Below are 15,937 nucleotides of genomic sequence, written 5' to 3'. Positions count from 1 at the left end.
CAAGGTTAAGTATCCCTAGATAAATGGACAGGTAGATAGACAGGTAAAAACTATTTACTATGCCCTTACTCTGTCCAGCTCTTCACGTATGTTAATTCATTTAATCCTCAAAAGAACACTAAGAGATATACAATTATTGCTCCCATTCTGACCTGACTCCCTGTGTCAACCTCATCTATTCCAATTCTGCCAATCTAAAAAGAAGGAAACCGAAGTCCTTCCGGAGATGGATAGGTCTCTGCCCAATGTCACAGAACAGGAAGAAAAGGGCTGGACATGGTGCTGTGTGCAGATATGGAGTCTTCTGGTCCATCCTTCTGCCCCCAGGCTCCCAAGAGCCTAGCACCCACGTTCACTCCTTCGGATGTCCCATTAAGAGGCACCCGGTAGCTCTGTCACACACCCAGAAGGGTGTGACTGCGACTTACCTTCACCTTGCCCCTGGCTCTGCCCACCCCTCATATCTGCCCTCTGACTCTGAGATAGAAGAATATTCCTTCTTCAGAAGCTAGCCTGGCTACTCATGCCCTGTCCCCAGTCACTGCAGTGGGAGTTGTCAGCATTCAGGCAATGACTCAGGCTTAGTTCATGAAAGACTGCTCTGAAACACGAAGGCTGCGGGCCAGAAAGGACATCCAGAGGTCATGGGATCCAGCCCCCAGCATTCTCCGCATAGGCCCCACCGTGGGCTTCTGATGCGGAGACCAGATGGGCCCCAGAGCCCACCAACTTCTCTGGCTTTCCTGGGTCCCTGGGAACACTGCTTCCCTTGGGAATTCTTCCCTCTCAGAATCTCCTTTGGAGTTGGTTCCCCCATGAATTAATAGGAAAGTGAGAGGAGGAAGCTGTTTCTTCTCTCTGCCCCAGGGAAAGCACTGGGAAGGGACCTATCTCTCAAGAAAGGAGGGAAAGAAGAAAACAACTTTCCCTGCTGTCTTCCCTGTGCTAAGGGGAGCTTCCTCAGTCATTCTCCTTACAGTGAGGTAGGCACTGCCTCTGCATTGCTGATGAAGAAATCAAGGCTCTGAAAGGTTTAGCTACCTACCTAAGGCCACACAGTTAATTTGTGTTTATATAGGTATTAGTCTAAGAAACTCAGAATCTCTGCTCTTTGGGGGGATACGGGTACCACCCCTTAGGAGGTCTCCAACACAGAGGAAGCCCCTGTTTCCTCCAGCCCATGCTAGATGGAGGGCCTGTTGACCCTATCTCAGGGTGCTTCAAGCACCCCTAAGTCTGAGTGCCCAGGGAGGGATGTTGGACTAACCTGGGCTGGGCCAGAGGGAAGACAGCAGCCATCAACTCAGAGGGCACTGGCAGAAGGCTGGCTAATGAATGAGCCTTAGGAGAGACTGGTCTGAGAGCTGAAGCCAGGATCCTTCGAGGCGTCTTTCAAGAAAGCTAGCACTCAGAGTCAGTCTGAGGCTGATGTGAGTGGATCTGGAGGGGGAGGGGACTAGCCCCCACAACCACAAACCCTCACTTCTGCCCTTGTCCTACTTCTGCCACTGACAAATAAATCTCTATTCCTGCACAGAGTAACCTGAGCAGGGTTCCCATGGTGAGCTCACTCTTGGGAGAACGGAGGTTGCATGAATGGCTATAGGCAGGGGCTGCAGGAGAGGGGACCCAGGGTTCAGCCTCTGTTCCCCAGGGCTGGCATAAAGGTAGAACCCTCTTGAGTCCCGTCCAATCTCATCACCCACAGCAGAGGAGCCCTGGAAGGAGGGGGACTTTGATCCAGAAGTTTCTTCACCCACCCTCAAGAAAGGATTCCTTCAGGGCGCCTGGGTGGCTCAGTGGGTTAAGCCGCTGCCTTCAGCTCAGGTCATGATCTCAGGGTCCTGGGATCGAGTCCCACATCGGGCTCTCTGCTCAACGGAGAGCCTGCTTCCCTTCCTCTCTCTCTGCCTGCCTCTCTTGTGATTTCTCTCTGTCAAAATAAATAAATAAAATCTTTAAAAAAAAAAAAAAAAAGAAAGAAAGGATTCCTTCAACCCCCAATCTACCTCCCTTTCTTTGGACAGGCCAGGAGATAAAGCTCAAAGAGATACCTTCAGGCCAAATGGATAGGGGTCAACTTGGAGAGTAAGAACCTCCCTCCCGCAACATCTCCCTAGCCCCTGATCTATCTCCATTTGTGGTAGAGTCTCTAGGAGGGGAACGTGTCTTGGAGAGGTTTAGGGACCTTAGGTGTGGGGACTGAGGCCCCTTCTTTGCTGAATTCCAAAGGCCAAGCCCTGAGAGGAATCCTGCTTCCCATCCACAAAGGAGGGATTGTCAGGTCTGGCCTTTGACACATGATGTTAAATTGTCCCTTCTCTGCTTGAGGAGCAGAGTCCTCTGCTTGAGGGCTATGAGCACATCCCCTCACAGTCAAGAGATGCGTGTATTTGGAGTCTCCAGGGCAGACACATCCAGTTAATGGGGCAGAAGGGTCTACATTCTGCCACTACTTCACTATCAGAAAGTCCTAACTTTGATGTCGCTCTGATCTGTCCTTCTGCAGATCCAACCTTTTCTTGTTCCCCTCAATCCCATCCAGACTCTAATATGGTCTCCCACGTCTTCCACGACTTTGTCACGTTCCCCATTCCGGGTCTTTCGATGTAAAACTTCCCCCTTCCCCGCATCTTTACCCTTCATGCTCCTCCCCATCTTATCAAGCCCCCCTAGACTCCGCCCACCTCGCGCTCCTGGCCACCACGGCAGCCAATAGCTGAGAAGCTGATTTGCATAGCGGCGCGGGGGAGCAGCGGAGGGAAGGGGGAGGGACCTGGCGACCTCCTAAATCAAAGTTGGAAGGCGAGGACTGGGCGGAGGGGCCTCCGGGTGCCGGGCAGGGGCCGGCGGGGGGGAGGGGGAAAGGGATGGGGGGCGGGCACAGAGGACAGAGGAGCGGGCCGGACACGGACTGCTCTGTCGCTCCCTCCCTCAGCTCATCCCCGCGTCCCCACTTCCCTCCTCCCCTCGCTCGGAGCAGCATCCTCTGCAGACCCTCGGTCCTCATTCCCGGGGTCGTCCGGCTCCCGCGGCTCCGTGTAATTACCCCCCTTCACTGGCCAACCCGGGAACTTTCTCCGCCCGCTCTTGGCAGTGGGGGGTCGCTTTGCCTGGGCGGATTTTTTTTGGGGTTCACTGGGGGGCAGTCTCTGGAGAAGGGCCTCAGGGTCCCAGAGAGACGTCTGCCACCTGCCACCTGCCCCCAGAAGACCTGCCGTCGGGTCTTGGCACCCTCTCTCCCCCTCTCCCCCAACCATGACCGAAATGAGCGAGAAGGAGAACGAACCGGATGACGCGGCCACCCACACCCCCCCGGGGACCATCTCTGCCCTCCAGGAAACCAAGGTAACTCAGGAGGGTAGAGGCCTGGACCCCTGCCCGAGTGCGTCCCCAGCCCGGGTGCCCTCTCCCTAACGCGGTCACCGCTGTGGGCTCGGGTCTCGACAGCGGGACCTGTGTGATCCCGAAGGCTCTGCGTGGTGACCTGGGAGAGTGGGTTCGCTACGAGGGGCCACCGGGAGCGCCCATCACACAAGCACGACACGCCCTTGCGCGCGTGATGAGCGGACACGCTGCCGCGACCCTCCGGGGAGGTTGTAACTCGGCTTTGTTGGAGGGAATCGGCGCGGCTAAAGCGGAGGGAGTGTGTAGCGGTGTGTAACGGTGTGTAGCGGGTGTGGGCCGGTGTACGCGCCGGTGTGTGCGTGCGAGGCGCACCCCTCCCGCGTCCACCAGGTCTCTGTAGCCCAGTCTGTCCCTCTCTGCCTGTGACTCTCTGAAAATGTCTCTACAACCTGTTTGTCTTGGTGTCTCTCCCGCTTTCTTTCGGCGTCTATATATGTTTATCTCTGAGTCTCTCTGCATGTCTTGCTGGATGTCTCTCTCAGACCCGCCGCAGTCCTGCATTCCCCCCTCCCAGCCAGTTTAGGCTCCGGGACGTGAGGCCGCTGCCCGGGGGTGCGTAGCTTCCGAGTGCTCGCTGGGGGCTGCGGCAGCGCTGGCCATCGCGGGCGGGGACCGGGGACTGTTGCTGCGGCTCCAGAGCAGAAGGACAGGCAGCCCCACCCCCCACCCCAGGAGAGGGACAGGGGGCGGGGGTGGGGGGCGGGCGGATGGAAGCAAAAAGAGAAGTCATCGTAATTAATGAATGTCATAATTAACTCTAATTATGTATGATTGTTACTCCTGCGGGAGTCGCAATGAATAAATTATTCCCCAGTGAAGGCAGGCGGAGCCCAGATTCCTGGTGCTATAGGGGTTGGGGGAGGCCACCCCTTAAATTTAATGCCCTCCCCCCACCTCTAATCTGTCCACGTCTTCCCCAAGTTCTAGGTGCTCAGGAGTGACCCACAAGAAGTTTTGCGGGGAGCAACATGAACTGAGTGGGCTGGGGATGCGGAGATAAAAGGAGGCGTCTGTCAAGGGTGCTCTCTGCCTCCTCCCCAGACTTCAGGCCAAGGCCTCTTTCCTTCTTCTTTCCACCCTGGTGTTTTGTTCCCACCTGCTCCTGTTTATCCAGTCGAGGAGGGGACGCTGAAGACCAAAAAAAATGGGTGGGGTCCTTGGCTCCTTCCAGGTGTGGAGCTCATCGATAGCTCTTTCCAATGCCCATCTTGCTTTTAATTCGGTCCAGGCCACCCCTCAGGATATGAGGTTAATTCAAGGTCAAGGTCATCTAGAGAGTGACCAGGGGTAGATGCGTAGGGGCAGGGTGGTGCTTGGCTGAGGCTCCCCAGGGAGCTCCTCCTCTCTAAACCAGTGAGACCCACTCCATCTCCATGTCAGTCTATAGATCAGAGCTTCACCTTCTTCTGCCCCCCTTCTGAGAATGAGACTCTGGTCTCTCAGACCACAGAGTTAACTCCACCTCAGAGATCCAAGTCTCTACTAGGAAAGGAGTCATGTCTTGGGGTGGGAGGATCTTGCTTGGAATATTTGTGTATTTGTGATGGTTTTTTTTTTTTTTTTTTTTAAAGCAGAGGGTCCCAGGAGCTGAGGCCCATCCTGAGTGCCAATATCCCTCGCCTTCCCAGTTGCCTTGTAGTGGCCTCCGACGGATACATTCCCTTTGCTTCCCAAGGGCATGGGGGTCTTCCAGGCCCTGCCTTGCTTCCCACAGGAGGCCAGGCTGCCTGCTCCCTTTCTTAAGACCTCTCCGAAAGCAGGCAGGAGTTGGGGCAGTGCTGTCTCAGCAAACCCAGAGGCTGCAAGCTAAGCTCTGTGGGGAGGGGGAGGGCAGGGCATAGCAGGTCTGCATCTCCCTCCGCCCAGCGCAAGGACTGTCCAATGCTCTCACCTCTGAGCCTGATCCAGAGACATCCCAAGAGCAAGAGGAAGGGGATTGCATACATCGCCCTGCCCCTTTGCCCCCTTTCCCTAAATCTCACCCTTGCAAAGGACTGTGATCACCCACAGGCTGGGCTGTGGATCTGGGTGGGGGTGTTCAGGAAGGCAGACGGGGGCAGGGAAAGAATTCAGGGCCCTACTAGCCCCTTTAGCTCCCGGCATCTCAACCTGTCCCAAAGAAGCTTGGTCTTCAGACTGTAGAATTTGGGGAAGGGGGAAGAGAGAGTTTGAGGCAGGTACAAAGAGGTGGCTGGTGTCCATTAGGCAGTGAAGCCAACATTCCAGAATCATTCATCAGTGCTGGGGTCCCCTGGGCATTCCTTGCCAGCCCAAGACCAGCCTCCTGCTCATACTAAGGTTGGATCACATCCCTGCACCCGAGCTACTCAGTGACCCTCCTGCTGCCATCCTACCGCAGGGTGGTACCATCACCCCCTTTGATGCCATCCTTGGGAAGACCCTGCCATGCCAGCTCTGCCATCTGAGTCAGCTTGTGCCACACCCGCCACCACCCACCGCCAGCTGCCTAGTGCCCTTTCAGGAGCTGGAGGGAAGTGAGGAGATGCTGTGCGGAGCTGAGGAAATGAAGGGACCATCCAGTCTGTGGGGAGGTGGGGAGGAGGCAGGCAGGCCAGGCCCAGCCTCCGGGAAAGGATTCAGGAGAAGGGGCGTGGAGGTCCAGTCTCCAAGCCAGACAAGCTCCTGGGACATCCAGAGAGAAGAGGATCCAGGTGGGTCCGCTTGCCAGGGTACATGGCAACTTCTCCCAGGGACTGGGTCCTGGGATACTGGGGGGCACCAAACAGAGAGCTGATGGAAGATAGGGAACTAGGGAGTTAGTCCTCTCTGGGAACTAGGAGTTGCAAGAGTGGGAATACCTGACCAGGCTGAGCCAAAATGAGGTTTGAGTAGCCAAGCCAGATGTCTCTTGAGGGGACAGGCATCAAGCCATTGGGCAGATGTGCCCCCATCCTGCTGTCCGGCCATAACACTTGACATCTGCCAGCCATCCCAGGTGATACATTATTCCTTCCGGCTTCTCTCCCCTCCTGGGATCTGGGGCCTACAGCAGAACCAGAAAGTTGGGGGCAGAATTGGGGCTGCCCCAGTGCCGGGGAACATTCTGTTCCAAAGACCTCTGTACCCTGCAGAGGCGGCTCTCGGCACTGAGGCCAGGGGAAGACCAGGAAAGGGCAGAGGCCGGAGAGTAAGGAGGCTACGCATCTCATCCTGTGGGGATTACTATGGAAATAACAGCCTTGGGCGGGAGGGACAGGACTGATGTCTTCAAATATTTGAAGGACTGATGTACATATAAGAGGGAGTGGCCCTTTCTGGAGCCAAGGGAGGAACAGAGCCGATAGGCAAAAAGATCTCAGGGAGGCAGGCTTCAGCTCTATATAGGGAAGCACTTTGCTGCGACTGCAGCTGCCCAAAGATGGAATGGCTGTCCCAGGAGACGGTGTGCTTCCTGCCACAGGAGGTGACCCGCCGAGTCAGACAACTGTTCAGAGGGGACGTGGTGAAGGCATTGGGGGCCAATTTTACGGGCTGCGGACTACTCTAGGTGGCTGCTCTTGCACGTTCCTTTCAACCTTACATTTCCTGGTTGACCTAGCGGGCAAGACATCGCTGAGGGTCAGGAGTGAGTGAGGGCCAAGGCAGAGCCCAGAGCAGCGGGACTCTTCTGGTCCTTTTGGCTCGACAGCCAAAACCACTGTTCAAGTCCTGGCTCTGCCACTTAGCAGCTGAAGACTCACTGCATGTGGGTGATTTCACTCCTAGGCGCCTGTGGGTTCATCTGCAAAGCGGGACCGTCATCGTCACTGTGTCGGCGGGAAGGACCAGTCTTCATGAGGTCCTGCAGGAGGAGTGCTAGCTCGACCCCAGTATTTTGACAAGGACAGCCCCTCATTATAGCTTCCTGTCTTTACTTTTTGGACCCAGAGCCTTGCATTGCTTAGAGAGCATCTAGTCCTGCCTCTTTCCTCTTGGACGTGGGGAAACTGAGGCTGAGAAAGTGGAAGTGAAGTGACTTACCTTTTTTTTTTTTTTTAAAGATTTATTTATTTATTTATTTGACAGACAGAGTTCACAAGTAGGCAGAGAGGCAGGCAGAGAGAGAGGAGGAAGCAGGCTCCCTGCTGAGCAGAGAGCCCGATGTGGGGCTCGATCCCAGAACCCTGGGATCATGACCTGAGCCGAAGGCAGCGGCTTAACCCACTGAGCCACCCAGGCGCCCCTGAAGTGACTTACCTTGAGACCACAGGAGTATTTTTATGCCCATGCCCAGCACAGCCTCCCAGAGCCCTCTCTTGCTCTGTGCTCTGGCCCCGGGGCAGAACATTAGGTGGTCCTCCCCCCCCTCACTCTGGGCCTCTGAGAGCCCCCAGAGTCATGTGGGCTCATAGAATACCTTTGTGTTCTAATTAATTGTCCCTCCAGGCCTCCACCTCTGCCCTAACACCCAGGGATCTGGGGCCTGGGGCCCTGCTTCTCATAGACGCACAAAGAAGCCCACAGTGCTGCACAGGAAGCTGAGTTTGGAAGGCAAGAAGCTGGGCAGCTCAGCGTGCCAGACACCCCAAGGCTCCCAGCTGGCACAGCGGGGCCTGCCTCGTGCCCAAACATCGCCCTCTCCCTCCTGCTTCTTCCTATGTTTTGCCGCCTGCCGGCCTCCCTGGGGTCACGCAGGCTGCTTAGAAGTGCCAGCTGGGAACCCTGACCAATTCTCCTGGCCTGAAGCCAGGCCTCCCGCCCCCTTTACCGATTGCCGCTGGGAAGGAGTGGGCAGGAGTGAGGGGGCTCTCCCCAGAGGGGAAGAGGTTCAAGGATCTGGGTAGAGATGTTTCCAGACCTCACTCTGGGCAGACTGCGAGAAGGATATGTTGGGGCGAGCAATGGAGGGAACTCTGGGCTGGCTGCAGAATGGACCCAGTGTTCCAGAACATGGGTTCCATTTAGGATTCCAGGCGCTCACCCACCATTTGATCAACATTGACCAAGCAGCTACTATGTCTTGGGGCTCTGTGTGGGGGTTTTATTCAACTGTCCCTGGCCTTGAGGGGCTCCAGTGTCCTGAGATAGTAAGAAGTAATTGACAACATAAACCAGATTGGATCTGTAATGGAAGCTGGTACTAGGTGCAGGGGGGCCCAGAGGAGGGAGTGGTTATACTCAAGGGAATTCCTGCAGAAGAAGAGACTGCTTCCCAGAGGAGGAACAAGAGTCACTGGAAACCCTGAGGTATAAAGAGGGTATTCACTGGATAAGGCAGAGAAGAGGACAAACACATCGAAAAAGGGCAGAGAAATCAACACAGATGGGTTTGAGAATCCCCGTGTCTGGGCTGCAGGTGGAAGGCACTGGGGGGAAGGGAAGGCTTGGCTGAGCTGCAGAGTCTCCTGACTCTGTCCTACGGAGCCATGGGAAGTGGTTAGCCAAGTCAAGGATCACCTCTTTGGCAGCTGTAGGGAGAGCAGGGGGAGATGGGTAGGGTGGAGGCAGGGACTGTGGCCCTGAACTGGGGCAGGGCCGTGGAGACGATGAGGTGATTATAGGGGATGGGCTGGAGAGCGATTTTGGAGGAAGAATCAGCCCCTGAGGATGAGAGTCCAGGATGACCCCTCCCCAACTCCCAGCCTGGTGGCCAACACAGGTGGAAAACTGGGGACCTGGTGTGTTTGTTTGGCCCCCAAAGTATTATTTTGTTTAACTTGAGTAAATAGTACACCCATACGATGAAATCCTGTGTACCCATAAACAAGAATGATGAAACTCTTATGCGTTGGTATGGAATGATTTCCAAGATTTACAGCAAAGTGAAAAAAGCAAGGCGTAGGAAACATAGTACACTACCCTTTCTGCAATGAAAAAAAAAAAAAATGCAGTACAACCTCTTGAATTTGTTTCTATCCAAATTCACAGAAAAGTCTAGATTTCTTTTGAAAAATTGGAAAGCCTGGCCCCACTGGGCTGGCCGTGTGGACTAGCCCCGGTTGTCCAGGGGACCCCAGCAGCTGCTCTCTGGCTGGCCAGCCTGTCACAGTGCTCAACACTCCCAACCGTGCCTGCCCAGCCAGACCTTCTTTGCTCACGGACGCTCCCTACCTGGCTCCTGTCGGCACACGGGGTTGGGACCACATTCTGGAACAGGGCAGCCTCTGTCTTAGTACTTCAAGGCTGCGAGGCTGCGGCTGACCAAGGAGCTATCCTGGCTGGGAGCCAGTCCCCTCTGGCTTTTGCTTACAGCCCCACTTCCTCTCTCAGCTGCAGCGGTTCAAGCGCTCGCTTTCCCTCAAGACCATCCTCCGAAGTAAGAGTGTGGAGAACTTCTTCCTTCGCTCGGGCTCTGAGCTCAAGTGCCCCACTGAGGTGCTGCTGACGCCCCCAACCCCACTGCCCCCTCCCTCCCCACCACCGGCATCTACAGACGGGGGCATCCCGACGCCGGCCCCCTCCCCCTGCCCCATCCCACGGCCCCTGGCACCACTCAAACCAGTAAGACTGCACAGCTTCCAGGAACATGTCTTCAAGAGAGCTAGCCCCTGTGAGCTATGCCACCAGCTCATTGTGGGTACGTGCCTGCAGTGTCAAGGAGAGGGGTCGGTGGGGGGGCGGTGGGGAGTATACCCAGGCCAATGTTGGGCTCTTGCTACTCAGGGCCTCCGTCCTCACTGCACCCCTCACCCTGGGTGGACCAATGGGCAACCTTGGGGTGGGCAGGTGCCCAGGGTCACAGCATTTACTAAAAACTTGGGCTTCGGTTGATGCTGCGAGTGTATGAGGGGTAGTCACGAGGTCCTCAGGCTGACACGAGGATGCCTGGCCCCTTCCTCTGTCCAATACCCCACCTGCCCCCTCTGCTTCTTGCCCCTGGATGTACCCTCCTTGGCCTAAGTGTTCTTGTTGAACCCAAATTCTTCCCAGGAAACTCCAAGCAGGGTTTGCGATGTAAGACGTGCAAAGTGAGTGTCCACCTCTGGTGCTCCGAGGAGATTTCCCGCCAGCAATGCCCAGGCAAGGCGGTGAGTGGGGACCGTGGCTGGCTGTGGGTGCCTCCCCAAGGACTGGCCTGTGAGGGGAATGAGTGACCCCCTCCAGGCTGGTTCCTCCCATGGGCGTGGTCCTGGGGCTCGGGGAAGGACAAGCTACACCCTCATGCCCTCTCTCCACTCCCTCTTGCCACAGTCCTCCTCCTTCCGTCGCAACTTCAGCTCCCCGCTCCTGGTGCATGAGCCACCCCCCGCCTGTGTCACAAGCAGAGAGTCCCCACCCACTGGTGAGTGTTTCCCCCATGGCATCCCATATCCCAGGGGTGTGATGAGACACCCACACATTCCTTAGATGGGCACCTGAGTCATGGGGCACTGCCGGTCCTTGGCACTTTACTGCTCTGAATGCCCTTGTCCTGAATGGAGGGGTATTCATTCATCCCGTTCTTCCTTCTTCATTCATTCATCCTTCAACAGACATCTTACGGGACACTTCCTAAGTGCCAGGCATCATGCTAGACATGGGGACACAGCACTGAAGAAGGTAGAGTTCGTGGTCTAGTGAGGGAGCGAGACGTGAAAGAGCTAATCACACAAATCGGCAATCAGTCACCATTCTCATGAATGCCTGAACTGAGAAGGGTAGAGACTGGAGAGTCAAGCAGGCACTGTCCTCCTCCGCAGGGAGAGGGAAGGCATCCGGAGATCCGAAGGATGGGGAGGAATTCCAAGAGGATCTGGAGAAGACTGGTGTGGGCAGAGAGGGTCCTGGGGTGGGATGGGGCAGGGAGTTAAAGAGAAAGGACGTCTCGGCTGTGAGAGAGTGAACGTGACACAGGGCTTGGGGCAGAGCAAGGTTGGCAGCCTGATGCCGGGCCTTGAGGGTGGCTCATTGGCAGGGGCGAGCAGCAAGGTAGACCCCGTCTATGAGACCCTGCGCTACGGAACCTCCTTGGCGCTGATGAACCGCTCCAGCTTCAGCAGTACCTCTGAGTCCCCCACGCGGAGCCTGGTATGTCGGGCACCCAAGGGGAGCCTGGGAGGCAGAAGTCTCTGAGGGTGAGGGTCCAGGGGCTGAGTCCTTCCCCCATGTGCCCCCAGAGTGAGCGGGATGAGCTGACTGAGGATGGGGAAGGCAGCATTCGCAGCTCAGAGGAGGCTCCTGGAGACAGTGGTGAGTGGAGGTGGGGACCAGAGGACCAGGAGGTGGGGACCAGGGGCAGGGAACGGAGGCCAGGGAGGGCCACTCCCTGCGGCCTCATGCCCCCGCCCTGCCCTGGCATCTCTAGTATTCACAGCCCCTGCTGAGAGTGAAGGGTCAGGACCGGAGGAGAAGAGCCCTGGACAACAGGTGAGGTTATGCGGGCACTGAGCCCTGGGAGGCCAGATGGCAAGGGAATGTTACTTCTTGTCATTGATCCATAGGTGGGTGCGAGCATGGTGAGTGGGGGTGTCACTGCTCCGTCACTTATCCTCAGTCTATGGGGATGGGCAATGCCAGGGTGAGTGCGCAGGAAAGGGGGGTGATCCCCCTCCCACCATGGAGCCAATGCTGCTGCCCCATCCCCGCGCCGGCTCCCCAAGACTGGGCCATCCCAGGGCGCAGCAAGGTGCAGCAAGGCACAGAGAGTATTCCCTTTCTCCATCCTTGGCCTGGTCCCCCAGGGATGAACCCGGAAGTCAGGAGAACTTGACCTCTCCCCGTCATGGATCCAGGGGCATTGTGTCCCAACCCCTAGCAACCCCCCCCCCCCCCCCGCACCAAGGGTAGGCAGGTCAGGGCCAGTGAACGGTGGGTGGAATGAGGAGAGTGTCCTCTTCCTATCACTGACCCGGAGCTTTTCCACAGCCTCCCAAGCCCCTTCTGCGGAAGGACGTGGGACCCATGTACTCCTACGTCGCGCTCTACAAGTTTCTGCCCCAAGAGAACAATGACCTGGCTCTGCAGTAAGTCCTCTTTGTGGTCCAGCCCCACCAGGCAGCCACCCAGCTCCAGCTCAGGGCCCTGCTCCCGGACCTTGGAATACGAGTGTGAGGGGGACCTTCAGGAACCTTCTCCCGGCATGCATGAGACAGCTGAGCCCAGAGAGGAGCTGGACTGCCCAGAGTCCAAAAGGGATTGGCGCTGATGTCCTCTCTCCTGCCCCTGGCCCGGGCTCTGCCCTACAGTGTCTGCTGTCCCTGTGGTCACAGTGTCCTCAGAGGGCGTCAAGATTCCTCTCCCAGCTGCAGGGTGGGGGCATGCTGGGGATCTGGGGGCCCCAGATCGTTAAGATGTGGAAAGGGCAGGTCCCTCCTGCCCATTTGCGACCCCAGCTCTGTCCTCCCAGGCCTGGGGACCGGATCATGCTGGTGGATGACTCTAACGAGGACTGGTGGAAGGTGACTTGGCAGGGTGGGGAGCAGAGGGACCCTGGTAGGCACCCCACCATTCCCCACCTTCAATGGGCATTGCCTCACCTTCCTCTCTCCAGGCCCAAAGTCCTCCCCTCCTCCAGCCACTGGCCCTCACCAAGCCTAGGACCAACACTTGGGACTTGCTCTCACTTTGACCCTCCCTGCCGCAGCCTTGTCACTCTGCTCACCTCATGCCCTTCCCAGTGCAGAAGCCACCCTCTGGGGGTTCGGATACAGGAAGCCCAGGATCTGGAGTTGGATGGCAGTGGCTCTGAACGGGCAGCGAGTCTAGAGGAAGCGATGTGGGGGGGGGGGGCAGGGGTGCTCATTGCCAGCCTCATCCCCAGGGCAAGATTGGCGACCGGGTTGGCTTCTTCCCAGCCAATTTTGTGCAGCGAGTCAGGCCAGGCGAGAACGTTTGGCGCTGCTGCCAACCCTTCTCTGGGAACAAGGAACAGGGGTACATGAGCCTCAAGGAGAACCAGGTGAGTTCCTGGGCCCCGCAGCAGCCGGAGAGGTGGGCAGGAGAGGGGCGCCAGGGGCAGCATGAATGCCCTGGAGGAGGAACTTGCAGCCTGGCAGCGGGAAGGAAAGGTTAGGAAGGGGGGACTGCAGGGCTCTCCTGTCATATCCTGCTGGGCACGGGGGCTGGTGGCTAACACAGGCAGGGGGCTGACCTGGGTTAGAGACAGCTTGGGGGAGGGGAAGAGCCCTGGGTGAGGAGTCTGGAGGCTTGGGTTTGAATGCTGGCTACGCCTCTGGCTTGTTGTGTAAGCTCAGGCGAGCCCTTTTCCCTCCCCTTACCTCCCCTGCGAAATGGGAGTTCAGCCGGGGCGTTAGGCCAGCTGATCTCACAGGTCAGCCCCAAAGTGCCGCTCAGCATCTGCTGATGTCCTGATCTCTCTGCCGAGCCCAGTACCCTCATGGGATCTGCTCCCGTCACCCCAGCTGATGTCTCCAACCACATCTGATCCTGGTCCCATCAGTCCCTGGGGTGGCCCCCTGGGAGCCATCAGCAGGACTCAGGGCCAGGGCTGCAGGCAGAGCCGGGACTCGGCTCCATGTCTCTCCCACTCAGATCTGTGTGGGCGTGGGCAGGAGCAAGGATGCTGACGGCTTCATCCGCGTCAGCAGCGGCAAGAAGCGGGGCTTGGTGCCAGCCGAAGCCCTGACCGAGATCTGAGAGGAGCCAAGAAAACCCAGATGCCACCCTGCCCATGCCTGGCCCTTGCTTCTGGCCCCGGAGGGGAAAGGCATCTGCCCTCTGCCTCTCTCCTAGGGGCCACTCCCCGGGACTTGGGAGCCTTCTGCACTGAGGAAGGTTTTATTTCTTGGGTCCCAAGTTGCCCTGAGGGAGTTGCTCCTCTGGGACTTGGGGATGAAGAAGGAGGAGAAAGTGGGAGGGAATGGGGAAGCTCCAGGTAGGTCCAGCCCATGCCCGGACATCCAGTTGCCCGTGCTGAATGCAGCCCTGGGGAGGGGGGTGTTCCTGGGGAACTTTCCTGCTGCTTTGCCCAGAGAGCCTTCCCACGTCCACACCACCTCTGCATGCCCGACACTGTCCCCCTCGCCCCACAGAGCCCCTGCTTGGGTCTATGTGCGTGAACTTGCGGCTGCCCCTTCAGAAGGGAAGTGGGCCTTGGGAAGGTGCTTTCCCAAGTCCCTCAGGTCTCCGCCCTCCGCCGGGGGTCAGGAGGCAGTTCAGGGCTGCGGGAGGATCCTGAGTCCAACTCCTGGTTTCACCACCTCTGTCCCTCCATCAGTTCTCAGGAAAGTTCTGCGGGAATCTCTCCCCTTACTTGAAACCCCGGGCAGACAGAGGAGGAGAGGGCCGAGTTCTGGGGAAAGCGCAGTAAATCAGAGACCGTCTCCTCAAAGAGAACAGTCTGTCAGCACAGAGTGGCCTCATTGTGCCCTTGCCCACTGGGGAAGGACACTCAGTAGCAGCCTGCACACAGAAACCTGACTGAGAACAAAAAAAGAAAACCAGCCCGTGCTTGGTCAGAACCCTCATTTGACTGTCAGGAATCTGGAAGTCCCAGCTAGCAGGACTGACCAGCCAGGGGAGCTGTGCTTAGTTTCTGCCCCAGGTCTCACAGGGCTCAGCCCCCGGAGCCTCACCCTCAGGGCCAACCTCCATATGGCCCTTCCTCACCCTCTTCCTCTGGGCCTTGCTGGAAACACTGGGACACCTCCTTCTGTGCAAGAGTCCCTCTTCTGGTTGTATCTGTGCCCTTCTCCTGGACACGGAGTCCTGGGAGGAACGGGGAGTGGGAGATGGTCAAGACCCATCATTCTGTTTGGCCACCAGGAAAGGAAGGGGGTAGGCACCCTGAGTGTGGTGCGGGCACACACATGAAGAGGACCCCTCCCTGGCGGGTTGCTTTTCTCTGGTGCCAACCTCTCTCTCCCCCCAAGCTCAGAGCCTCCTCTTGTGCCCTTGATCGTGCCAGCCAACGCCAGCCCCCATCCGGGGCACAGTCACACCCTCCCACACAGTAGGAGGGACACATCCTCCTACCACTGGCCCCTGCCCCATTTCTCCCCCTCCATGGGGGGCTCAAGCCACACTGCCCTGTTTGCTGCCACGGGGTCCCCCCAGCAATATCCCAGGGGCGGGCCCCACGCCCACGGTACATGAGGCTGCATGATGGGTCTACGGGGGCGTTGCTGAGCCCCTAGACCCTTTAAATAAATGTTTCTTGTCCCAATCTGTCTGCTCCGTGTGTCTGCTTGGGATAGAGGAAGGAAAGGTGCAAGGGGTGGGGCGGGGGCTGGAGGTGCCAAAAGGAGACAAGCCTGGAGGGGGAAGAATTTGTGGATCTCTGAGAGGAGGGGAGCTGGGGTAGACCCAGACGTGGCAGGGGTCCCCATGCTTCCCCAATCCCTTCTCCTCAGGCAGCAGCCCGAGATGGGGGATCTGGGGAGGAGTTGGAGAGAAAAGCAGGGCAGGGGTGGTGTGGGGTGGGCTGGGATGTTCCGGGATGCTGGAAGGGGAGAGAGTGCAGCTGCGGTCACTTTCTGGCTCGATGCACACCTGCGTCCGCAGGGGACGGGCGCCCAGCCATGAGCCTCAGCACCATTTCTGCGCAGCCATTGGTGGCCCACGAGACACCCCCCTCCCCGAGATCAGCCTCGCCCCCACAGCCTCCCGCAAACCCCAGGCAGAAAGGCCGGCGGCGCGGACAGTCTCCGAC

The 15,937-nt window shown here is 57.7% G+C and overlaps 1 protein-coding gene across 8 annotated transcripts; it reads left to right on the top strand.

Annotated features, from left to right (window-relative positions):
* The first annotated feature begins 2,884 nt into the window (after positions 1-2,884).
* Positions 2,885-15,451, top strand: STAC2 (SH3 and cysteine rich domain 2). Of its 8 annotated transcripts, none has more exons than XM_045983710.1 (11): positions 2,885-3,348; positions 9,619-9,925; positions 10,279-10,376; positions 10,540-10,630; positions 11,243-11,355; positions 11,445-11,517; positions 11,633-11,694; positions 12,193-12,290; positions 12,674-12,725; positions 13,088-13,225; positions 14,504-15,451. In XM_045983710.1, the coding sequence occupies exons 1-11, from the start codon at positions 3,259-3,261 to the stop codon at positions 14,594-14,596; spliced, it is 1,215 nt and encodes a 404-aa protein (XP_045839666.1). In that variant the 5' UTR covers positions 2,885-3,258; the 3' UTR covers positions 14,597-15,451. The 8 variants fall into 8 exon arrangements, with proteins under 8 accessions (XP_045839666.1, XP_045839665.1, XP_045839667.1 ...); XM_045983709.1 differs by having other exon boundaries at positions 13,819-14,597; XM_045983711.1 differs by lacking the exon at positions 14,504-15,451 and adding an exon at positions 13,657-13,808.
* The last annotated feature ends 486 nt before the right edge of the window (positions 15,452-15,937 follow it).

The sequence above is a fragment of the Meles meles genome, chromosome 18 (genome assembly GCF_922984935.1).
Source record: "Meles meles chromosome 18, mMelMel3.1 paternal haplotype, whole genome shotgun sequence".
NCBI classification, from domain to species: domain Eukaryota; kingdom Metazoa; phylum Chordata; class Mammalia; order Carnivora; family Mustelidae; genus Meles; species Meles meles.
Note: the sequence above shows the minus strand (reverse complement) of the source record. Positions and strands in the feature narration are given on the sequence as shown.